Genomic DNA, 25392 nt, shown 5'->3' with positions numbered 1-25392 from the left:
CCAGGAGCTTGGTGGGGGGTGGCGCGGGGATCGGTGACAGCCTCCCGGAGGCAGTCGTTCCCTTACTCAGCTCCCCCTCCGCCCTCTGGGATTCTCTCGGGTAAGGGGAAAGGGGGCGGGGAGCCGAGGTGTCCCTCTGACGGCGGCAGAAGAAGCAGACAGACTGACAGACACGTAGACCAACAGTGCAGCCCCAGGGTTCATCCCCAGACTCGCACACTCTTTTGGTGGTGACTGGGGCTCGGCGCCGCGAAGCCCGATGTGGTCCGGAGGCGGTGGGAAGGCGCGGGGCTGGGAGGCCGCAGCGGGAGGGAGGAGCAGCCCCGGCAGGCTCAGGTGAAACCCCGCTCCCTGCTCCTCAGCCTCCTTTTCCCCAAAGACCAGCCCCTGACCCCGGAACCCCGACCGAATTGGACCGCGGTTCCACTTTGTAACTCCCCAAGTTGGTTGCAAAGCAGTATTCACCTTCCGTCCTCCTTTCCATCCCTCCCTTGGGTTATTCTCTACCCCACCTCTGGCCCTCCCGCTCTCGGTTCCCTCCTCCTTTCCCTCCCCCGCCTTTTCCTCGCGCGCCACAGGCACCCCACAAAAATGGGGGTGGGGGTGTCCAAGGGAGGGGGAAAGTAATGCTTTGGTTCTCTCTCTCTCTCTCTCTCTCTCTCTCTCTCTCTCTCTCTCTCTCTCTCTCTCTCTCTCTCTCTCTCTCTCCTTCTTTCTCTCTTTGAGACCTAAAAATCTTGACAAGTGAAGCTTAAAGGTGTTTACCTTGTCATCAGCATGTAAGCTAATTATCTCGGGCAAGATGTAGGCTTCTATTGTCTTGTTGCTTTAGCGCTTATGCCCCGCCTCTGGTGGCTGCCTAAAACCTGGCGCCGGGCTAAAACAAACGCGAGGCAGCCCCCGAGCCTCCACTCAAGCCAATTAAGGCGGACTCGGTCCACTCCGTTACGTGTACATCCAACAAGATCGGCGTTAAGGTAACACCAGAATATTTGGCAAAGGGAGAAAAAAAAAAGTAGCGAGGCTTCGCCTTCCCCCTCTCCCTTTTTTTTTCCTCCTCTTCCTTCCTCCTCCAGCCGACGCCGAATCATGTCGATGAGTCCAAAGCACACGACTCCGTTCTCAGTGTCTGACATCTTGAGTCCCCTGGAGGAAAGCTACAAGAAAGTGGGCATGGAGGGCGGCGGCCTCGGGGCTCCGCTCGCAGCTTACAGACAGGGCCAGGCGGCCCCGCCGGCCGCGGCCATGCAGCAGCACGCGGTGGGGCACCACGGCGCCGTCACCGCCGCCTACCACATGACGGCGGCGGGGGTGCCCCAGCTCTCCCACTCCGCCGTGGGGGGCTACTGCAACGGCAACCTGGGCAACATGAGCGAGCTGCCACCTTACCAGGACACCATGCGGAACAGCGCTTCGGGCCCCGGATGGTACGGCGCCAACCCAGATCCGCGCTTCCCCGCCAGTAAGTGAGGCCACCCCGCCGCGGGGCCACGGGCCGAGCACCGGAGGCGCGGTCAGCGCGGCCCGCTAGGTGCGGCGCCCGCCAGTTGCGCTAGGCATCGGGGTGGGCAGCCGAACAGTCTCGTACAGGAGTGGGGTGCGGGCGCTGGACTTTCTTCCTCCCGCTGGGCAAGGGTTTCAAATGAGGCACTTAGAAGAGCTGGGGTCCTGCGGACGGGTGCTGGCACCCGGCCACTGCAGGCGCCAACCACAGGCTTGATGCTGAAGACTTCAGGGAGCTGAGGGAAGCCCACCCGGAGTTAGGGGCTCGGGCCAGAGGAGTTAGAGGAGACCAGGAGGGACAAGTAGAGAGAGCCGCTCTGCTGGGACGCATCCCGGCCCGGCTGCCTGGATTTCTAAAAATCTCTGGGCGGGTTGGGAGGGCGCAGCTCTGGAGAAGGCTCTAAATGGGTCGGGCGGATGGGTGCCCTCACCTAGAGCTCGCAAGAGAGAAAAACGAGAGGCCAAGCGCCTGGAAGTTGGGGACGTTTGAAAGTGAAAACTCCCTTTTGCTAAGCTCCTGAAGTTGGGGGTCTACCTTCCCACCCCAGCTCTCTGCACCCCTGGGTTTCCCACCTGGCTTGGGCACGAAAGGGGCCGAAGCGCCCTTTTCCCTCACTGCCCATTCTGGGTCTAGAGACACTGACACGGATGAGGAGTAGCTAGACTTGAACCCCTTAAGCAGTTCGACGGCACGGCCCGGAGAAGGCACTAGCCACTCCCCAGCTAGCTGAGCCTCTTTCGGGGAAAGAGCACTAGGTGGCCTAGGTGAGGAGGATGTCGTCGAAAATTGGGGTTGGCGGGCCAAGGGCACAGAAACCGGGCTTGCCCTGGCCTCGGCCCCAGCCGACGCTGTGCGTTTGTTGCTTACAGTCTCCCGCTTCATGGGCCCGGCGAGCGGCATGAATATGAGCGGCATGGGCGGCCTGGGCTCGCTGGGGGACGTGAGCAAGAACATGGCCCCGCTGCCCAGCGCACCCCGCCGGAAGCGTCGGGTGCTCTTCTCCCAGGCGCAGGTGTACGAGCTCGAGCGACGCTTCAAGCAGCAGAAGTACCTGTCGGCGCCGGAGCGCGAGCATCTGGCCAGCATGATTCACCTGACACCCACGCAGGTCAAGATCTGGTTCCAGAACCACCGCTACAAGATGAAGCGCCAGGCGAAGGACAAGGCGGCGCAGCAGCAACTGCAGCAGGACAGCGGCGGCGGCGGAGGCGGCGGCGGCGGTGCGGGTTGCCCGCAGCAGCAGCAAGCTCAGCAGCAGTCGCCGCGCCGGGTGGCCGTGCCGGTCCTGGTGAAAGACGGCAAACCCTGCCAAGCGGGCGCCCCTGCACCGGGAGCCGCCAGCCTGCAAGGCCACGCGCAGCAACAAGCTCAGCAGCAGGCGCAGGCGGCGCAAGCGGCTGCCGCGGCCATCTCTGTGGGCAGCGGTGGTGCGGGTCTAGGAGCACACCCAGGCCACCAGCCCGGCAGCGCAGGGCAGTCCCCGGACCTGGCGCACCACGCAGCCAGCCCCGCAGCGCTGCAGGGCCAGGTCTCTAGCCTATCTCATCTGAACTCCTCTGGCTCGGACTATGGCGCCATGTCTTGCTCTACCTTGCTTTATGGTCGGACCTGGTGAGATGTGGGACGCGCCTGAGCCCTGCGCGACCTCACCGCTTCCCCTCTACCCTCCGCAAAGACCACCATTCGCCCGCTGCTCCACGCGCTTCTACTTTTTTAAAGAACCTGTTCATGTTTAGACCAAGGAAAAGTACACAAAGACCAAACTGCTGGACTCCTTCTTCTTCTTCTTTCTTCTTCTTCTTCTTCTTCTTCTTCTTCTTCTTCTTCTTCTTCTTCTTCTTCTTCTTCTTCTTCTTCTTCTTCTTCTTCTTCTTCTTCTTCTTCTTCTTCTTCTTCTTCTTCTTCTTCTTCTTCTTCTTCTTCCTCTTCCTCTTCCTCTTCTTCCTCTTCCTCTTTCTCTTCTTCTTCTTCCTCCTCCTTCTTCCTCCTTTTTCTCCTTGTCTCCACTCCTCCTTTTCTCTTTCTCTTTTTCCTACGTTTCCCCTTTTTTCCTTCATCCTTCTCCCTTTCCTTTCTCTTTCCTACCTAAAACTTGTGGACTTTACTCTTTTTTTTTTTTTAACATAAAAAGAAAATAGAAACAGCCAAGCAAATCCAACCCCTTTACGAATTCTTTAAACAGAGAAGGACAGAGAACAAATTTGGGGATCTTTCTGGTAGTTCAAATGGGTTCTCAAGCTTAGGCATGGCACAATTTTGGGGCCTGCTCTATGCTTCCACGGCCCTGAACTCTGAAGCCGGAAAACTTCCCTGTGGATGCACTCTGCCAGCAAAGAGAGCTTGCTTGTAAATACCAGGATTTTTCGTTTGTTTGTTTCAGAAGGGAGGACAGAAGCTGGAGAGGAAAGATTCTTCAGCATAACCCACTTGTCCCTGACACAAAGGAAGTGTCCCCTCCCAGGCGCCCTCTGGCCCTATAGGTTCAGTCCAGGCTGGCCTTTCAGAAAATTGTTTTAGGTTTGATGTGAACTTGTAGCTGTAAAATGCTGTCAAAAGTTGGACTAGATGCCTAGTTTTTAGTAACCTGTACATTATGTTGTAAAAAGAACTCCAGTCCCAGTCCCTGGCCCCTCACTTTTTAAAAGGGCATCATCGACAAGCCTGTGTATATTACTCCACGGTTTGGTATTTGCAGCACCAGTTGCCCCCTCCCTTTTTTCTGTTGTAACTTATGTAGATATTTGGCTTAAATATAGTTCCTAAGAAGCTTCTAATAAATTATACGAATTTAAAAAGATGCTTTTTCTGATTAAAACCCTTTTTGTTTTTGTTTGGTTTTGATTTGACTTTTACTGGGTTTGGGAGGACGTGTGGGATTAAGTCTGACTGGATCCAAATTTGTGGGTTTGAGCTCAGAGATTCTGACCCAGGTAAAGAAGCCAGTTCCAGAGTTTCTATCCCAAAGAAAACAGAATTTTGCTCAGTTTTGAACTTTAGTGGAACCAAATCTTAAGCAGTCCCGGGACTATTTAATAGAGAGAATAAAAAGTAAACTGGTTCTTTAGAAGGAGGAGGTAGAGGAAGAAAAAGGAAAAAATGGGCTTTTTATTCTTTTTAAAGAGCTAAGCTTTCGTGGTTCTGTTTTCCTTTATTATTGTTTGGTTTGGGTTTTTTCTTTTTTCTTTTTTCTTTTTTCTTTTTTCTTTTTTTTTTTTGGAGGGGGGCTTCAAAAGCTGGTCTTTTAAAATAACTCCAAAGAAACTTTCAGTTTTAGTGAATAAATTACTTCTGTACAGTTGAATGCCAAACCTGTATTTCTTCTCGTCACCCAAACTCCTCACGCTTAGAATCTGTCTGATGGCTGTTTTCAGAAGTGAAGTGTTTCTGGGTTTTATTTCAACACTCTAAGTCCAGACCCCTCGTGCTCAGGATCACCAGCTTGGGCTTGCCTCTATCAAGACATCGGGGGCTGAGGGAAGGTTTTTATCCCAGCACATTTCACATCCGGAGACCTAAATTCTAGCAAGCAATCTTTCTCCTGTCCCCAACTTTCTATCAATCCTCCAAAACTAAACTAAAATAATTTTAAATCCCTCCCATCTCTGACTTTTTCATCTTCGTTATCAGATATGTATGTCAGGTCATGGTGGGGGTGGTGGGAGTGGTAAAAGAGTAGTTAGGAGCAGAAACGAAAAAATATAGCTCCTTGGTTGAACTCTTGCTTTTTATGATCACCCCTGGCAAAGACGTACAGACATGGCAGCCTGTGGACTGCAGATAGAAACCAGGTGCCCGAAAGATCTGTAATGGTGATTGACTAACTTTTGGCACAAGGTCACTTTTCACTGAGATAGTCAACTATCTTTTCCTCTCTATCCTCCATCTTTCCTCCTTCCTTCTCTTCTATCAATTCTGTTTTCAACTTTTCTCCACTGCAGCTCTCCCCCAGGACCTTGGGTTTTTTTTTAGGGGGGGGGTTGTTTTTTGGTTTTTGTTTTTAAGTATGGACTTGAATCTGACAGTCTTTTCACTGATGTCCAGGGAATTTCTACCTTACAGTGCCTTAGGGACGGGATCTGGGGCTAGCTTTCTTCCTGAGAAAACCAGTCCTGGCTTTTGGGATATGGCTTCTCATATCTTGAAAATACTCTGATATTCTGAAAGGATGGTTGGTTGACACTACTGAGAGTCTACAGGGAGTGTGGGGAGTTACTCTTAGCAGACCTCATATTTTGGAAAGACAGAAGCCAGGAAAGTTTAATAATTCCTGTAGGGACAGGAATGCAGGCTGTGCTTGTTCACGGGATGCAGGTGCTGTCCAACTTCTAAGTGAGGGCTGAGTTTAGCTCAACCCCGTTGGCCAGCACAGGCCCAGACAGGGCCTGGCTCTTTCTAGCCCCAAGTTGCCCTGGCTCCCTGCCTTCCAGCAGAATAACAATTGGGGGGCAATGTAGCGCTTGCCTTATCTTCTTTGGGCTAGTTGGAGTTTCGAGCAAATACATTCTTCTCTAGCCGGCTTAGCTTAAAGTCTGTTTACTTGTCCCCGGGATAGGTGAATTCAGAGGGCTCTGGGGATGAGACCCAACAAACTGGACTTTGGTCCTCTCTTGCTACCAATCACTCTGATTCCTCCAGCTCCTACCTAGGGGCCTGTGTCAGCTATAGAAGCAATCTTGGCATGCAGACTGGGGCATATCTCTTTAGGAAACTAGGTGCTGGGCTCAAAGTGAGCTGGGTTTAAGATTTTAGTCCCCACAGTTTGGGGACACCTGCCATTCACACAGCCTGCAACTGGGTCAGCACCTAGGAGGCTTTCAAAAACTGGGGCTCAGATTTGTTCTGACCTCCAAGTAAAAGAAATAAACATTCTAGAGATGCCCTGACACTGAGATGGTGGAAGAGGGGAAGTTTCCTCAGTGAGCTGTAGAACAAATGCCCTAGAAACTGCCCCCTGACAAGTATCCCACTCAACTCCAGGCCGCGATGGTTCAGGCAGTGGGGGGATTTTGCAGACAGCATCCTCCTCTTTGCTCCTCTCCCCCACCCCACCCCAACCCCGCCGTGTAAACACGAGGACTTTCTCGAGAGCCCTGGAGAGCCGCTCTAGTGGCTTCGGGGCCTGAAACCCCAGGCTTGGCTTGTTTGATGTTTAGCATCCCAAAGCGGCTCCCCACCCCCGCCCCAGCCTGGGAACCCCGAGCTCGGGGCCGAAGAGAAGGGGAAGCAGTTCTCTCAGCTGGAGGGCGGTGGATTGGCTGGGCTTAGAGAAGTGGCGAAAACTACAGGACTCCCCGCCCTGAGCAGGGGAGAAAGGGATCCCGGAATGAAGCGGTCATCCATGAGGATATAGCTGGAGTCCTAAAGGCCAAGAGGCAGACGGGGAAAGAAATGTCACAATTTGGGGGAATACACTGGAGATAGGGGCCAGGTCGGTGGAAATAGCTTGGGGCCACCGCGAAAACAAGGTAAGCGGTGTCTGGGTCCAGTTAGTGAGCATCGAGACCGGCGTCCACGTCTGCTCTGCGGGGCTATCAGGGCCTCGAGGAGACAGCGCTCCGTGCCACTGCTTAGTGCTTGGCCTTTCATAGGGACGGACTTGCTTGGGAGTCTTCCAAGAGGTTTTTAAATCCTCCGAGTCTGGACCTGGAAGCTCCGTTGGCGACGTTTGGATCTGGCTTCGTAGTCTTCGATTTCGAAAGCCCAGGAAGATTCGCAGACTTTCAAGGCCGCACACTCTTCGCATTGCCTGGAGTCTGGGCGGCCGTGAGGACTGAGAAGCTGTCTCAAGACCTGAGTCTCTTCTCAGGCGATCCCAGATAAGAGGAGAGAGAGAGAGAGAGAGGTTTTCTGACTTCCAACTCATTAGGGACCAGGTAAGGTCAATGCTTTCTCTATTATGTCTTTATCTTAAAAGCGGGTCAATTTAAGATAAGGGAGGGGGGAAATGCTGAATCTGTGTGAACCGTGCTGATACAGGCTGACCCCTTTTCTGAGTGAAAGTAAGCCAGGCAGACGTTCATTTTCTATAAACAAGGAGTTGGGGGACGCTGCCTTGAATCCTGATCCGACTTCTCCAATGTGCTAGCATAGCTTCTCCTTCCCATCCCTCCCCAGTTATTAGTGTGAGGCAGGGTGAGCAGACGGTTTTATTTAGTGGGGAAGCCCATCATGATTCTTTCCTGTTTGGAAGCTTGTTTCAAACGAAAAGACTCAGCCTAAGGGTATTCGGAAGGGATGGGAATGGTGCTTGCCTCGCTCACCCTGTACCCAGATGCCTGAAGTCACCTTCATCTGGTCCAGGCTACCTTACTGGCTTCACTGTACGGTTGTGTTCCTGGGGCTTCAGCTCGCCTTCAGTGACGCCCAGTTTGGGACCCTGCCTCAACAAAAAGTTTCCTGGTGTCTCTTCAAGTGAGTGGCTTTTGAAAGGTGTGGTCTTTCTCCAGTCACCTTCTCAGTGTCTCAAGGGATTGGTATGGAAGAAATTATACGTTTATAGAGGGGCTGACTCAAGGATGGCATGAGCCCTCACCCCAACCACACACAGTTGCGCGTCTGAACTTTCTTTGATAATGATGTCTTAAAGGAGTGAAGGAAGAGCTAGGTCAGTGGGATAGCACAGTTCTTGCCACACCTTGAAACCACAGCTGATTCTTGGCGGCTACATTTCTTTTTCTAATGCCAACTTGGAGAATATCTAGGTGCACCCCTGGTCTCTGTCCCTCTCATTTGATAAGTTCCCATTTTATTTCTGCTTTTTAGACATTTATGCCCTCTACTGTCGTGACTTCTTGCACAATTTTGGGTAGCATTTCCTATTAATGTCTTTTGGTTGGGGGTAGGAGTTTTCAACATAAGTTTATTGCTGCTATGCCATGCCTGGAAGATAAATAAAAACATAAACACAAACACTGTCAGTGTTAGGACTTCGTAAATGACCTCTTCCCTCTGATTGGATAGTCAACATCTGTTTCTACCTACTCTGTAGGTAGGCATAGATGTGGGTATAAAAATGAAAATGAATTTTTATATATGTATGTATGGTTTTATGTACCTATTCAAAAGATTTTTCTAAACACAAAATTCAAGTACAGAACTGGATGTTACAGAACATATTAGTTAGATCAAAGAAAGTTGAATGTATCTGTTACCTCAAGACATCAAATGAAATTGAGTTTCTCTTAAAGATAAACAAAAAAATTCTTATTTTTTTTTGCCTATTTTAAGTTGGGATGTTTATTTCTTGTCATGTGAAACTCTAGGAGACATGGTTGGAGACATTAACATCATTTATCATCAGGGTGCCTGGGACATATCTGTGCACAAGACATCTCAGTATTCTCTTACTGAACTGGTTATATCTACTCGCAGATGAGGATACCACCACTTAGCTAAGAAAACCAAACAAGATGGAAAAGAGAACATTTCTGCGTTTTATTGCTGTCAAATGGTCTCTTTGTGCCGGTCTCTCCACAGTAGTAGAGATACGGTTGCCTGCCTACCCTGCTGTTGGCAAAGAGTGAACAGGGCCAACTCTGCCTACCCTCACCTCCCATGTTCTAGGAAATCTTGTCTTTGGTAGTTAGCACTCAGTTATCAGGAGCAGAGGCCGTTGGTGAAGTGTCTCGTTTCTAGGACTTTGGGTGATTGCTGCTAAAATTTTATTTCTGAACTGTGAGAAATGATCCTGCACATAATGAGAAGCAACCCTTGGGCGTCCTCCCCATGCCACTTACTGTGTCTGAAATGATTTTGTGAGAAATCACCCCCAAAAAACATCTTCTTTTCAATTTCTACTTCTCAGAGGTGTTGCTTGAGGTTTCCAAAGGGCTGGAGAAACAGGTTTATTTGGTCTGCATGCTACTGCTTTACCTGATCTCTCTGGTACATACACTGCACACTGGGATGGAAATCTGAGAATTGCCTTAACAATCCTCTGAGCTAGTCGCTTATTATGCCCTAACTCAAGATACCCCAGACAATATTTACTGAGCTGACTATCCTGCCTAACCCAGAAAGTTGTTAGAGCCCCCATAGAACCAGGTTTCTAAACAGGCTTGCAGAGGCAGGCTACTTCAGAGGATTAATTGTCTCTCCAGACCTGGCCACTCCTTGGTGCCTCAAGGTCTGCAGGCCTGGGGGGGCGGCGGGGGGTAAGAGGGGTGGGAGGCCAGAAGACTGGAAGCTTATTTCATCTTGTGACTTTGCTGGAGAAAAAAAAAAGTAGCCCTAGTCAAAAGCACATATCCCTGCCTCTGGCCAGCCAGCCAGAAGTTGTAGCTAATTAGTTAGCACTAGCAACATAGGCATCAGTACTTCTCCCTTAGTTGCTGCTCCCTGGCTGCAATGGTAGGCTAGGATAGGTGCAGTTGATTTTGAAAGTGCTGCCTTATACCATAACCACATTTGATAGATCAGGTAAAGCTTGGACAACCATAGAGTCCATCTGTTTCATACTGAGATCAAATAGAAAAAAAAAATCCATTGGAAATGCTTAACGACAACAGGAAGCTCACTCTTTCATGGCCTATCATGCAGCACTAGGTGGGGATAAAGAGAAAACATCTGCTATCTGTGGTATTATCCAGCCACCTTAATATTAACCTTCCTGTAGGAAATGTTTCTAACAAGGACAATGCCACAGCGACACAAAATTAATTTTGTCTCTTAAGTCTTGGCATGGCTCACCACTCAGAGTCTATGGGTTGTGTGACTCTGAAAGTCGGGAGCCTATTGACAGGTGGGGTTTTTTTCCCCCTTCCTGGAAAAGCCAGGAAAGAGGAGAGAGGACTGGAAAGAAGCTAGGCAGAGAGGTGAGAAGAGCTGTGCCTGGCAAAAGCCTGTGCTTCTGTCCCCAGTTGTGACATCTGAGAGGTGCTACATACAGTGAGTGGGCCCAAGTGTTATGGTGAAGTGGATCAATGCTGGGTGGGGGGTGTGTGCTTTAAGGGTTAATAATGGTGGGGCTGCTCTGGGGATGGCTGGGAGGAGCTGCGGGGTATGGTGTGTGAGCTTTGGACCATAACGCAATGGTAACGTAATTATGTGGCTGAAATGCGTTCAAATGGCAAGAAGTTGCAAAACAGATAGGTCTTCCAGAGAAGAGAGGGCGCTGGTTACAGAGGCCTGCAGCCATCATCCCCTTTTTCAATCCATTTTAAACAAGAGGATCTAGGGAGTGATTCTGATTCAATACACATAATCAGTTTGCAAGTCTTATTTCCATTTGAAAACAGGGCCATTTGCAATCATAAGAGCCGGACACGGACACGGAGTGCATTAAGAGCAGATGATGGGTGACAGAAACTGTAGGCAAGGACTAAATATTTTCTTCTAGTCTCAGACCTGTGCATCTGTAGTCCCAGTGTGTCACCTGTGAGGCGTGTGTGTTTCTAGTCCCAGTGGAACATGAATGAAACATTCATGTTGGATATGTAACTGACTTGCTTAAAATTTGGGATTCTATGATCAGGAAGGGAAAAATAAATGGCCAGAGAGATTCCATGTTTATCGTGTTCCTCCTTGCTGATTGTCTTTAAAAAGCTGTTGATAGAACTAAAGTTCATGCTCTTGAGCCATGCAGCCCTCCACTAACCCCAGGCTCGGGACAGAGGTGCAAAGCCTGGAAGAAAACTCGGGGACAACTTGGTGACCTTGCAATCCCACAGCTCAAGACATGGGGCTCCAAATTGGTTGTCGGGTCTCATTGAAAAAAAGTATGGGATCTTGAAATCTTAGAGCTGTTTTCACGATCTTTCATTCAGAACCAAGACAACAGCCTCAGCTTCCTACCGGCAACCCCCTACCCAACCCCTTCGGCTTCACCGGAAGCCGCTACAGCGGCAACTAGCCCACAGATTCACTTCTCTGATTCCCAGCCCACCACTTGCCCCACCCCAGCGGGTGACGGTCCATCCAGCTGTGAGTCTCAATTTTGTTGCTCGGGTGCAGGGCGACTCCAGTGTACCCCTTCTGAGCGCCTACAGAAACCACATACGCAGAAGCTCTGATTCTGAACCCCAGAACGTAAAAATATTAATTGTGGATACTGATCCAGTTTAACCTGAAAGAATTAAACAGCAGCAGCAACAACAGCAACAAACAACAACAACAAAACTAAGAAAACCCAAACAGGGTGGTGCGGGGGCAGTGAGGGGAGTAGAGGGTGGGGTGGAGAGGTGGCTCACCGGGTTAACAGCACTAGCTGTTCTCCCTGAGGACCCAGGTTCAATTCCCAGCACCCACATGGCAGCTCATGCCTGTCACTTTAGTTTCAGGAAATCCAGTTCTCTCACACAGACATAGTTGCAGGCAAAACACCAGTGCATATAAAATAAAAATAAACAAATCATTAAAACTTTAAAAAAGAAAGAAAAGAAAAGAAAATCCAAACCAAAGGATACCAAAGCTGTTCGATGGGGGAGAAAAGACAGTTCAGCGTCTTCTCAGATAACAGTACCTATCTTTCCAGCAGTCTGAAACTCTAGTAATGGAATGTACCTCATTTTAATTTCAAATGAAAATAAATTGTGAATCTCAGATTGGTGTTTCTTAAACGAGTGTAGTTTTAGAATTCTTTGTAAAGTGTTTCCTTTCTGGGAAGATCTCAGGAGAACCAATAGAAGGAGTAGCGATAGGGGAGGGTTTCTGTTTTGCTCAATTTTCTGCAAAAACTCTTCTAAAATCAGAAATGAAAAGACCCCAGTACTCTCCTTAACAGACACCAAAGACAAGGACCACAAGAATCTAAAGACACCACCACCTTCCCACCCCTGCCATCATCCCCAGAGCTCTCTGTTTTCTCCCCAGAACCTAGCCTATGGATACAATTGTCTAGGGGCACAGTCCGCTTTGGGAGGAGGGGTGAGGAGAAGTAAGGCCTGTTCAGCTGTTCAGCGGAAGGCTTCAGACTCCCCACTTCTGCAACGTGGGAGGGCAGAGATCCTACAACTGGGAAGAGGTGAGTATGAAGCTGAGGTCAGCAGAACCCAGACTAGTTTGTTTGTTTGTTTGTTTGTTTGTGGCCTGGGACAGAGTGGAGAGTGGGTTTGGCTGGGTAGTACATAGGAAGGCGGTAACACAGAGCCACAGAGAGTCAGCAAGCTCCAGGGGCAGGAAGCTGCAGCTATGCACTGGCTTCAGGAGCTCACAACAGCTACTCTGGAAATGGAGGCTGATTTGTGCTTATCCCTTTTTTGAATCAAAAGTACCAGGATCAGGATTTCTGGGCCAAGTCTTTAGATGCAGACCTTGAGGGCAGAAGTCCTGGCCTGCCTTCCCCAGGAGTCCCAAAGACCACCTGCAAGCCAACTTAATTCTGAGTCTGATGTGCCTTTACTGTCACTTCTCCCCATCCCCTTTACTCTCCATTTCTCCATTCCAGTGCCCGTTTTACTTGTGTTTTTATCCAATTCCAGACTCAGAGCTGCAGTCTTATTTTGTAGGCAATTCGGTGCCATTTTCTTAATGCCACCACTAAAAGGAAAAGCAGATGAAGTGGATGGGGTAAACTGTAAAGAATAAAAGCCAGGAAGGTCTACACAGAAGGGCATTTGGGGAGGAAGGAGACCAAAGAGTGGCCAATGTCTGCCTGTCGGGGCACGCAAGAAACATGACAGGGAAAGCCAAGAGAACCATCTAAAGAAATCCCATTAATACCAGTAATGGGAGAGGGAGGAAAACAGCCCCTGTGCCGGGATAGCGTCAAGTGGAGGTGGTGGCACGTCTGTCTGGAATAGTCTTGGAGCAACTCTAGAAGATACTACCAGGACTCAAGAATAGGAACGGTCTTGGCAGGACAAATCAGAGAGCCCCCGGTTTTAGCCCCAAGCCCACCCTTTAGTCCATCTTGCTAATCCCACTTGACGACACTGTCCTCCAAGGAGGTACAATTTAGTGCGAGCCTGGAAGCACATGATGCAGTTATGGGGAGAGATGACAGTAGATTCTTTCTAAAATTTTTTTTTTAAATAAAAAATGAGAAAGAAAATGGCTCCTGGAAACTTCTGTGGAGGCAAACAAACTTTCTTGGAAACATGTCCCATTACACCCCTCCCAAGTTGGGAGGCGTGCTTTTGAACAGACATGAACCCTTTTAGTTCCTTCAAGCATGGTTTGGGGGAACTCTCTCATGAAGGGCGGCCCAACTGTCTAGGAACAGGGTGGAGAGATCGCCTGGGTCTCAGCTCATAGCTTTCACTTTGGAGTCCTAAGTTTTCCAAGATGGAAGACCTTGATCCTCTGGGGCGGTGTTTTGGCAGAGGCTGACCCCCACCCCAAAACAAAACAGTTAACCAAACAATAATGACAACAAAAATTGCGGGCTAGGGCCAGCTGGCTCCGCGGGGTGCACATAGTCTTTGAGCCCAGAGACTGTTCCGGGCTTACTGGGAGGGTTCTTCCAGCTATAAGAAAGTCCCCACCCCACTTCGGCCCCCTTAGGGGGCATCTCTGGAGCGCTGGGGCACCCGGACCCTTTCTATTTTAAGGGTCACACACGCTGTGAAGTATTTTAGCTGCATCGCAACCTTTTAAATACCCCAGCATGACACTGCCTGCCTGAATAAGGACCTCATTTGGGTGGTGACCGGCCGAAGTGCTCATTTGAGACGCTTGGGCGGCTGTGAAGCACCGGCTCGCTCTGCGCCGGCGGGGCCAGCAGGGTGAGGTTTCCGGGAGGGAATCGCTGCGGTGCGGGCCGATCTGGGAAGGAGGAAGGAGGGATGTAGTTCAGGCCGTAGGCCGTCGGTGCCCTTTGCTCAGCTCCAGTGGCCCGAGGTCTTGCGCGTCCGGAACGCGGGCCGGGGCAGCTCTGCCGTCGGGCTTTTCCATGGAAGAACCAGGCTCTGCGGAAACTCCACCCGACCGAAGTGCTGGCGGCTCGCACTGCCTCCCCTCTTCCTAGTCTTTGAGAATTTTGGAAGCAGAGATTTGCTTCCGAAATCTTTGGGGCGAATTTTGTTTCATCTTTCCTAAATTCAGAAAGGGAGTCTTCAAAAGTCTTAATGGGTTTGTTTATTTATTTATTTATTTCTAGCGTTCGAATGAATGCGAAGCCACGGAGCGAATCCTGTCACTCACTTGGGGTTAGCGTCTCCCGATATTTCACACGGAAAACAAAACTTGGGTCTCTCTTATTTGTAGTTGTCCTTAACCTCTCCAGCAACTGCTGTAGATGCTGCTCTGCCCATTCTCTGAGAGATTTTACCAGGGACGGGTGACAGAGAACTGATTTCTTTTCTATTAGGGTTTAGCACATCTTTGTTGAAGGCCCGTAGAACGACCAGGGATTAGATTTGCATCTCTTAGACGCCCTGTGTGGTCTTTGTGCGAAGCTTGTAACTGTTAAAAATGACTTGTTAGGAAGCGTGTGGGCTCTCAGCGCTCTCCTTTTGACAGAAGGATTGAGAAATTCAGATTGGCCCTGTAGGATTTAGCCTGCAGATTCCACCTGAACCTTAAGCAATTAGACCTTAATCTCACTGCAATCATATTTGAGTTAGGATTTGTTGCACTTTGTTTACTTCAATTAAAAGCAGTGGAATAATTTTTTTTTTCAGCGTCTAAAGTGAAATCTTCAGGAATAATACCTTAGGACTTCTTAGAAACGGTTTTGGTGGCGATGGGGGATTTTCTTGTGAGCTTTCTTCCTGGCCCTCTTGCCCGTCCCCTCCCCCATTTAAATTATTCTTCTCTTGTTCCTCGCTGTAGCTGCGATCATCTTTCCGGGGGGTTGAATTCAGGTCGCGACGGACGGCGTCCAGAGGATCCCAGCAGAGCGGGGCGCCCTTGCCCGGAGAGCACGCGGGGTTGGGGTGGGGGGGTGGGGGGAGTCCCAACCAGGGCGTCTATTCCCAGCTCAGTGTGGAGTTTCCTCGTTGTTGCGAGCCCGAAGGCTGCTGCCTGCGTGGGCTCTGGGCAGTGGACACCCACCCGGCACCGCGCGGGTCCTTTTGCCTTGGAACCGTCAGCGTAGCATAGGACGGTGGAGGACCAGTTCTCACAGAGCCTGGCGGGACTCTGCCTTCAGGCTCCCCGGGGGTCGCATGGGGTGGGGGCAATTCTTTCTGGTTGGGATTTGGGTTTAGCTTAGGGCCTAAGGCTCGGTTGCCCAGAGTTGGCCAGCTCCGGGTCTTCCTTAGCCAGGTCCTTTTCTATATCAGTACCCGCCAGGCTGGGTTCTGCCCTCGGCCTCCCTAAAGCCAACGATTCTCATACACGGAGCTAGCCTCTCTGTTCTGATAGCCACCCTCCAGAGGTTCAAAGCCAGGCCTGTCTTAGTGATGCCTGCAACCAGGCTGAGGGGGCTGGTCACTCAACCTTCCCGATCTTAGGCTGCTCCAAGGGGGTAGCCTGTAGTTATGGTCAAGTCAGCAAAAAAACGGGATCTGTGGGGAGTTTATTAGCTTCATTGTTTAATCTAGTAAAACTGCCACTTTGATTTGCTCAGAATATTTCTTCACTTGGGGGGCTAGCAAGGACGCGGGGTTACAGCTTCTTCTTCCACTTTGATTCACAACTTAGCAATCTTAGTTCATTTGATTCTCTTTTCTAAATTACTTTTCCCAGCTAATACTAAAGACAGCCAACACAGAAAGTAAAGGCGGGGACTTCTAACAAGGAGGACTTCAATGCCGTTTATTTTTGATCTGAAAGAGGACCGCGCCACTTTTAAAGGCTACTCTTTAACTTTTAAATAGTTCTTTCGTGACTACTGGCTAAGGGAGGAGATCTTAATTTTTTTTCCTTTGTTTTTGAGTTCATCAGAACTAAGAGAGAAAGCTAACTTCGACCGTGACTGAAATTCTTTAAGCGAGGAGGAGGTATTTGCTGATACTAAGTACTAGGTACAAAGTGCAAAGCACTGGTTTAGGAAGCAATGCTTTAAGATAATTGTTATTGCTAGTTACTATGAACGCCATTACCAATGTTTAGGCATCCAAAAAAAAAAAAATGATTCAGGAAACTCTTTTCTGAGCTTGGATGTGGAAAATAGAATGTAGTTTAAAGGGAAGAGAGGAATGGCACAAGGCTGTAGTGATTGTCTGATATCTACCAAGAGAAATCTTGATGAACTCCTGAGTGAGGACTCCAGCTTTAAACCCGCTCTGTGTGTAGTTTAGTGCACCCTTTCATCTGTGAATAGGATCTGTATCAAAACCCTAGTGTGACCATGACAATTGGGTAATCACACACAAGGCATCTTTGCTAATGGAGAGATTCCGTAAATATGTTTTGAGTGAATGCAGAGATAACAGTCACAGTGAAAGGGTCAGGTGCCACAAATCATAGATTACTCTGCCAAGGGTTGCCAGCCATCTGAGGTTTGGAAGGACATTAACTGCCTTTGCATTCTCAGAATACTCTCCTCCGTTGGTGATTTTGCTTACTTGACCCTACTTCTGTTATTAAAAAGCTGGCAGGCACAATCAAGGGCGAGCAGGTCGGCTACCTACCCTCTGGCAGCTCTCCAATAGTCCCATTTAGCTGCCAGGAGACAGACAGAGGAGTGAGTCATCACTCCTCTGTAATCCTGGAATCCTGAAGTAGCATCTAGAAGGTACCAGGAAAACTTTAGTGGTGGTTCACAGGTCCCCCATTCAGCTCTGAGTCTGTATCTTCCACCTCAAATTCGGAACAGAATCCTGGGGGAATTCATTCTTGGGAAGGTCGGGGAGAAAAATGACTTAGATGAAGAAATTCTTAAACAGTTCCTTCAGAAAAGTAAGTTGTGTCTTTCTAGAGCGCCTCAGTTTTGGAAAGCCCTGTAGGAGTAGGATTCTGGTTACTGACAGGAGCAGAACCCAGGAATTCCCCCTTGTAATACCACAGAGAAAATCAAGGGCTGTCAATAAAATTTGGAGGAGAGCTACTTCATGTCAGTTGAACAAATTTCTGGCTTATAGCATTTGCTTTAATAAAGGTTTTTGCCCCCTAAATCCATTAGAGATTAGGCACTAAACTTTCAGACAAATGGGAATTTGGGATTGTACCAATTTTTTTTCCTTCCTCAGGTTTAAACAAGCTAGTATTTGGCAGACCAAAGGTGTTGTGAAATCAATATATTTTTTAAATATCAGTGTTCAGTACAGGAGGCTACAACATGTAGGAGTGCACCCAGAGAAAGTTCTACAGGTGAAAAAATGGCTGTGCAGGTCTGGAAAGTGGTTTGGGGACCTAAAATTAGGTATTATCACCAAAGGAAAAGCTATAACTTACTTGTAGGCACCAAGACAATTCCATGGGCTTCAATGAACTTTTCTCCAAGGTACATGCAGGCATGAGAGAGCTTTTAACCCTTTTGAACAGAAAAGAAAGATACAGTTCACTAAAGTGTGAGTATTCATGAGAGCTAGCAAAATATATCCCTTAAAGAACATTCCTAATACTCTAAGGGGGTCTCTAGATGTAAAATGTAAAAAAAAATAAAAATTAAAAACCTCCAAATTTAATTTTCCAAAATTATATTATCACACTAGTATATTTTTAAAGAGCAGAGACAGACATTAGTCACCCACATTACCAAAGGGGGAAAATATTTTAAAACCAGATGACAGATATGTGCTTTGTAATTTAAATGATACTCAACGATTAACAACCTTCCATGTTCGTTAAGCAAAAAGAAGAGAGAATGTCTGTAAAAGGAATAAAACAGACTCTTCTTGAACAAATAGGCTTGACCCCCCCCCATTTTATTAGATGATAATACTAATCTTTACTGGCTCTTTTGCTGAGAGTCATTTTAATGTAACAAATTCGTTTTAGAGCCTTAGCAAAGCAGAGCTGAAGTCCTTTTGTGTCTTCGGGAGGAACTTTCAGGTGACCACGCCCAAGTTGGAGATTATGTCCTTTTTGCTTATTAAGGTATGAAGCGGACACTTGTTCAGGAACATCTTCCGGCTTCCCTAACGCCCTGACAGATAAGGTTTTCTTTCAAGATAACAGAGAGCAAAAGGCAAGAAGGAAACTCAGCCTGTGTGACTTAGGCGGTCACCTTCTGTACCCACAAATTAAAAGTGATAAAACAACCAGACATAATTTTTGTTTATGTGTTTGCTGTTGGCACCTCAGATATTCCTGATACACGGTTGGACAGTTTCTTATTCAATTCGTGAAATATCCTGATTATTTCCCTTGTAATTCTCTTCTTTCCCTCCTCCTCTTCCTCTTCCTCTTCCTCTTCCTCCTCCTCCACCTCTTCCTCATCTTTCTTATTTTTATTTTTATTTTTATTTTGAGACAGGATCTCAGCATATAACCCTGGCTATCCTCAAACTCACTATGTATATCAGGCGGATCTCAAAGTTACAGAGATCCTCCTGCCTCTGCCTCACGAGTGCGGGGACTAAGGGCATGCATCTCCACGCTGGGCTGTGGTATTTTCTTCTTTCAATCTTAGTGGAACAAATAAAGTTTTAGGTAGTTTTGATAAACAAACAAGCAAAGGTGACAAGAGAAAAGGCCCTTCCGTTGCCAGTTGGTGAGAGAGAAATCCGGTGTTTTCCCAGTTGAACTGTGAATGGCACGGTACTGATTTGCTTGAAACAAACAAAAAAATTCCAGATGTAGCACAGCAAGGGTTTTAAAAAGAAACAACTTGGAAAACCTTAATCTTTTATTACATTTTATTTGTAAACTCACTTCAGAACATCAGTCATGTAAGACTTTACCATCCTAAAGAATGCCCTGCTTCTGAAGCAATGAAGCTCACTAACACTGTTCCTCCTCATCAGATTTGGGAACTTATTGTATGGCCTTATCAACCAGAAAAAAAAAAACATTTAAATCAAGTGCTGGTTGCTATTCACAGTCCTGCATGGGGCTGTTTTTGGGAAGGTGGCCCAGTGACCACAGTGACACACTGAACTGTGCCCCCAATCCCCGTCCCTACATGAGTGTTCTTCACAGCTTAGTGTGTAGCTCGGGGCACAGGGGAGTCGGTAGAGTGAATGGGGAAGATCCTGAGTTTAGAAGGTGGCCTTAGGCCTGTGCCTTCTCTTAGCCCAATGAGCTATCGGACAGCCTCTTCATTTGATTTGGTGGCCTGGCTCAAGATTATTTACAGCTTTGAAGGGTGAATATGAGGGTGTCATTTCATACTATCATTCTCTGGTGAATATGAGAGTATCATTTCAAGTGGAAAATATGTCTAGGTACGAAGGACATCCCTAGACCCCCCCAAGCAGCCTCTCATAGCAGACGTTCGGATCTGAGCAGTGTTTCCTCACCAAGGACAATGCTGGAAAGAGGCAAACTGTGATACTGATAGTCCCCCAGAAGAATGAAATCTTACCTCTGCGTTCCACTCGGTTTAAGCAGACTCCTCTCTTAGAGCACTCCATGTACGGGTGCTGTTGATATCTAAATAAGCTTTTACAGACTGCACAGATTGCAGGTAGTCCTAAGAAGACACGAAGTGCTGGTACCGTTGTGTACTCTCGGCACTTGGGAGGTTGAGGAAGGAGGACTAGCTGTTAGTTCAAGGTCAGCTTCAGCAACATCATGAGTTCAAGGCCAGGGCTACAAGACTCTTGTTTTTAAAACCAACCAACCAAAATTAAAACATAAACAGAGCCACTAAAAGAAATCTCTTTACCAATGTCTAGAAAAAACAGTGGCCTTTAAAAAAAAAATTCAAGAATTTAACTCTTCATTCACATGAAGGAAGGCATTGGTATTTGCAAACCTGGTATCAAAGTCAATTCAGTACCACGGGAGAATGACTTAAGAGTTCTACTTGGGAGAAGTGGTTGGTAAAATCTCAGATACCCTGCTGTTGATATAGGCTAGAGGTTATAATAGGAAAGGTAGGGATTCTAAGACTGAGATGTCATCATAAGAAAACACAGAAGTCTAGGTATCCACTCATTTATTCAGTCAACAAACATTAATCAAATGCTTCCACAGTCAAAGTGCCAAACACAGAAAGATAGATCTTTGATCTCAAAGACACTGTGTGGGCAATATAGGAGAACAACTGAGTGGGTGTGTATGTCTGTAATGGAAAACTGTAGTTTCAGAAAGAAGGCTATAGGAGCCAACTGACTTGTCTACTCATTTAATGGTTTAGTCTTTGGAAGACTTTGGGGAAGTTGCTGTATTTATCTGAGCCAACATTGGATCCCCCTAATATTCACCTCCTACTTCATCTTAGGACTTCTTATTTACTTAATTTTTTTTAGCAGTTTTAAAAAGGATAGAAGCTTTTCAGAGATTACCCCTTAAGATGCCATTTAGATACAATGCCATTTTTATTTCTCCACGCTTAACTCACTTAGCCTTCGTTCAGGTGGGATGCTGGTTGTTCTGGAACAGTGGACTCCCTGCTCCCACGGATGGCACTGTATCCACCGATGAACAAACACAGAAGCAGCATTTAGTCACGTTCTACGTCTGCTCAGCTAAATGGACAATTTATGCTCTAATATTTTGGTCCAAAGTGATTCTGCTTGAGTCAGGTCTCAGAAAGGGTAGTATCACACAAAAATTATAGCCCCTACAATGGCAAAAAGAACGCTGCTTCTAATGATATCTCCTCATTTTAACGAGTGTATGTCTTTGGAAACTTCCTGCTGCATAATGCCTTTCCCGCCTTCCATTTAAAAGGCTGTTTACCTTAGTCATATATCCCCTAGCCCTCTTGGAGCTTCGTGGGGTTTGTACTTATAAAACATTGCAGCAGACCCTTTACTATACTTTGGAGACATGGCCAGGGCAAAAAAAAAAAATCTTTAATGCAGGACATGTGTGAATTTGATGAAAATTCATGACTTCTCTCTATCAGGGCTGTTTCAACTTAAGTCATCAGAGAAAGGTGAGTGCAAGAATCTCATTTAATATTTTAATTCCGGAATCTTTCCCTTTGCAAAGAATCCATGCAAGTCCTATGTTTTGGCTCTGTTCTGCTTAGTTAGTCTGATTAAAGAAGTAAAGGGAAAATAGCAGTTCACAATTGTTTTTGTAGAACTTCCCACTTATACCAATGCCCAGATATACAACCTTTTTTTTTTTCTTTTCTTTTCTTTCTTTCTTTCTTTCTTTTTTTTTTTTTTTTTGTAGGAGCTGGGGACCGAACCCAGGGCCTTGCGCTTGCTAGGCAAGCGCTCTACCACTGAGCTAAATCCCCAACCCCCCAGATATACAACCTTTAAAGAGGAGTTGAAATGTGGTTTGAGAATATAGTCACCAAATGCAAACTGCAAAATACACTCCAAAGACCACGTGAGTGAGTACCCTTAGCATTTATGACTTTTTTTTTAAGGTGTGGAAATGTCTTCAAATTTACCTTCTAAAATAGAAAATAAAATATTCGAGAAACTCTTAGGAAATAAAAAAGCCAAAGACTGCAGATATAGTGATCAGCTGTTATTAAGTAAAAATCTATTGAAAGCCAAATAAAAGGCATTGTGTGGTGAGTCCCCGGCTAAAACTGAGAAAACAAGGAACATCACAGTTAATTAGAACCAATCAACGGGATGCCTTGTAACACCGTTCACACCAGTGCACCATCTGATCTCCACAGTCTACATTTCCCACAGTTTTGTAGCAAGAAGGATGGGGGAAAACATTTGATTCACTACACTCCAGGACATAGTTGAATTTCACTTTCTTTTACTTCTTTTAAAGTAACTGTTAGTGGAAACAAGACCTTGAGAGAAAAAAAATCCCACAAATATCATCTTATGTGTGCTTTAGGGTGATCTGACTTAAATTTGGTTTTAATTTTGTATGTATCTGTGCAGGAGAAAAATATCCATTTTAAAAATAAAATTTAGATCATAAATTTGAGTTATTAAATACTCTTTGTATAAGTATTGGAGTTGAAAGAACTGGGCCTCTCTCTGCCACTTGGAGGCAGGGATATTATGAGTGATTAATACATTGCACACAAGTATCACGTTACATCTATTCTTGTATCAACACAGGGCTGAGCTAAGTTAACCAGACAACATCCACATTGCACGTATCTTACAAAGAACACACAGGACTGAACACCACCCCGTTTTCACAACTCACTCAGTGCCTGCTTCTACCCAGAGCACATTAAGTTTAAGTTGACTTACTATTCTCAGGGGAAAAAAAAATCACCAGGGTAAAATACTACTTTGAGCCTCTTTTCATGAAGTTCACAGTGTGTTTATTGTAAGCAATATTTGCTCGCTTTTTCCTTTTAAAATTTTTGCCATGTAGCCCACATCAAAAGAAAAATTACCTGTGTTTCTGCTATTATTGTTAATCATTCGGCAGGAAAGGTAGAGTGTGGTCAGCTGCCAAGGTGTGTCTAAAAATGGCATACAAAAAATATCCACACTTTCTGACAACAGTTTGCTGTCAAGTTGTGCCTCCTTTAACAAGCTAGTTTGCGAATGGCTAGCAGACACCCTTTGGGGGAGGCAAAAGTAGCCATAAAACTGGTGCTGTCTATATAAATGAGCTGTCCTAGGTAGGCGTGCACGGGTCTTTGCAAATGCTCTCAGACTGCAGCCATCTCCTGGTGGATGGAGACGTGCTTTGGAGAAGAGCTGGAGCTGTGTGCTGTGCGCTGTTTAGCGTTTGTTTATTTTGCTCTGGTCTGCACATTGCCTCCCGAAGCATACAACTCTCCTCCTCTATCTCACATCCCCATCTCAAAAAGTAAAATGAGGAAGACCTTTGCTAGCTATTCCCTTTCCTGAAAACCTATATGCCTGTAGAAAGAAAGCAAGTTTAGAAAGTCCTCTTCTCTCTAGCACTAAACGGTTCCTTTCTCCTCTTTGCACAGATTTGCTCTCCACACAGCAAAAGGGTCTGCCTCTGACCCTCACCGAACTCACTCTTCACTGCTTTATAGAGACCATCAGCCTCAGGACAAATATTCTAGTTTGGATGCGCAATTAATAATAGGAAGGTACGTTGGGATGTGACTTCCTCTTCCCACTAAGCACACAGTCACTGTTGCTGTGTCTGTCCGCCAGGGATGGCTGCAAATGCTGTTCCCACACAAACTGCTTTCTGTGACTGTGAGACCACACTTTAACTTGTAGGACTTGGGATAAAACGTGCATCACAAAAACTCCTGCTTATCTCTTTTAAAAAAAAATTCAGTATTTCTTAAAGCAAACAATTTAAGTAGAAAAGTCATTTGATGAAAGTAATTGGTTCAGCTGAGACCAGGCTCACATTCTCTGCCAGAGAATGATTCAGTGGCGACTCTAACCTCAGCCGTATTCATTAGACACAATTCTCATCCAGCTTTAAGTCCTGGGGTGGGCGGAGGGGGGAGTGGATTCGTTTAAAAATAATTTTAAAGAAGTAAGCACATGCAAGGGTAGGGTGAAATAAAAATGTCTATCACATTGACTTTATGTAATTTGGCTCCTCAAAAAGTTTTCTCAAGGGGCAGGAGTGTCGTGTATTTCATATCAGGACAAGGATGCCATTTAAACTGGAGAAATAAAGGAAAAGAAGTTTGCTTAGCAGATGGTAGGTTAACTGAGCCATAAAAACGATCCGGATTACAATATTGGGAGAGAACCTAAAATTTCATGAACTTTAGAACTCACATTATACAAGTCTTTATAAATGGCGCCTTTGGAAATATAGTAAAGCTATTACCAGCAACTTCTGGGATTCACAACTCCAGGAGCACAGCATTTTTATTTAAGTGTTTCTTTGGCTTTCTTAGCTGGGGAAATTAGGAAAAATTACATACTTTCAGGTTGCCTCCAGGCAGTGGTCTTATATAGATAGTATGTCTTTAAAAGAAAAGCTTATAAACAGATTAATTAGCATCTGTAGTGTTATAATTACTATTGTTTGATTTGGTAAATAGTCAACTGGTATAAAACAGATATTAAAAAGTGCAGATTCTTAGCACTATCACAAAAATTCTTTAAATAGTTCAGCAATTAATTAAAAAGCCCCTCATACACAATTCATTAATATTCAGTCCTCTCTGTTCAGATGAATTTAAATTTTAAAGATCAGCAAATGATTTTAGCTACACAGTATGTCAAGGTGAAGATGGTCTGTGGCAAGCTAGCTGAGTTCATGACATTTAACACTACTTTTAGTAGTTATGGTTTAGATGCAACGCTATTGTCGATTTGTAAAGTTGCAAACAATTTTATGGAAACATCCCAGCATTGAAAACAATATCATGGTGCTGATAAATACTCACTTTCTTTATTACTTTATCTTACACACTTTTTAATCTCCTTTTAAGCTTAATTCTGTATTATTTTAAAGGGACAAGAAAATAAATGTAGTTAGGACCCAAAGTGATCTTTTTTTTTTTTTTTCCCTAGTGAAAGGAAATTCGAACCCCTTGGTAGGATTGTGGGCTCCTTACTTGGGTTCAGTATAACTATCTTGTATATAAAGTGAGCTGACAAAATTAACCAGTGAACACAAAGCAAAATGAGAAATCAACAGAGAGAACGGCCAAGCAGGAACAAGGAAGAGTCTCAGGAAATGATATTTTCCCATCAGTGGATAGGCATGCATACATTAAAGGTATGAAAGGCAGCAGGGGGAGAAACAAAAGCCGAACGCTAAGGATCCTGCGAGTCTGAATTAACAAATGGGGGAAAAAATGAAATCATTCTGCTTAAACTTGCTCACTAATAAAAGGAGAACCGCTTTTGTTAAATATGCTTGGTGTGATTATCAAGCAAAAAAATTTTTTTCTCGCAGACATCTATGAATAAAACATGCAGTTGGAGCGTTAGGTAAACAAACAATAAATGGATGGGTTCAGTAGCAACATAACAACATTTTATTTAGAAAACATATATAATCATATTTGTATTGGCAATCCAAATTTAATGACTTCTTTCGGTAAAGGCAAAACGCCTTACAGGGAACAGCCTCTGCCTGAAGGTAGCTTATTCTTTGGCCTTCCCTTCACC

General features: G+C 46.2%; 1 protein-coding gene across 2 annotated transcripts; it reads left to right on the top strand.

The window, feature by feature from the left end:
- Positions 1 to 259: 259 nt before the first annotated feature.
- Nkx2-1 (NK2 homeobox 1) lies at positions 260 to 4333 on the top strand. Of its 2 annotated transcripts, XM_032908685.1 has the most exons (3): positions 260 to 336; positions 1077 to 1462; positions 2374 to 4333. In XM_032908685.1, exons 1-3 carry the CDS (start codon positions 260 to 262, stop codon positions 3117 to 3119), a joined length of 1209 nt encoding a protein of 402 aa, XP_032764576.1. In that variant the 3' UTR covers positions 3120 to 4333. The 2 variants fall into 2 exon arrangements, with proteins under 2 accessions (XP_032764576.1, XP_032764577.1); XM_032908686.1 differs by lacking the exon at positions 260 to 336 and having other exon boundaries at positions 848 to 1462.
- The last annotated feature ends 21059 nt before the right edge of the window (positions 4334 to 25392 follow it).

This window comes from Rattus rattus, chromosome 7, assembly GCF_011064425.1.
Source record: "Rattus rattus isolate New Zealand chromosome 7, Rrattus_CSIRO_v1, whole genome shotgun sequence".
Classification (NCBI taxonomy): domain Eukaryota; kingdom Metazoa; phylum Chordata; class Mammalia; order Rodentia; family Muridae; genus Rattus; species Rattus rattus.
The sequence above is the reverse complement of the archived record's forward strand: the minus strand, read 5'-3'. Positions and strand labels throughout refer to the sequence as shown.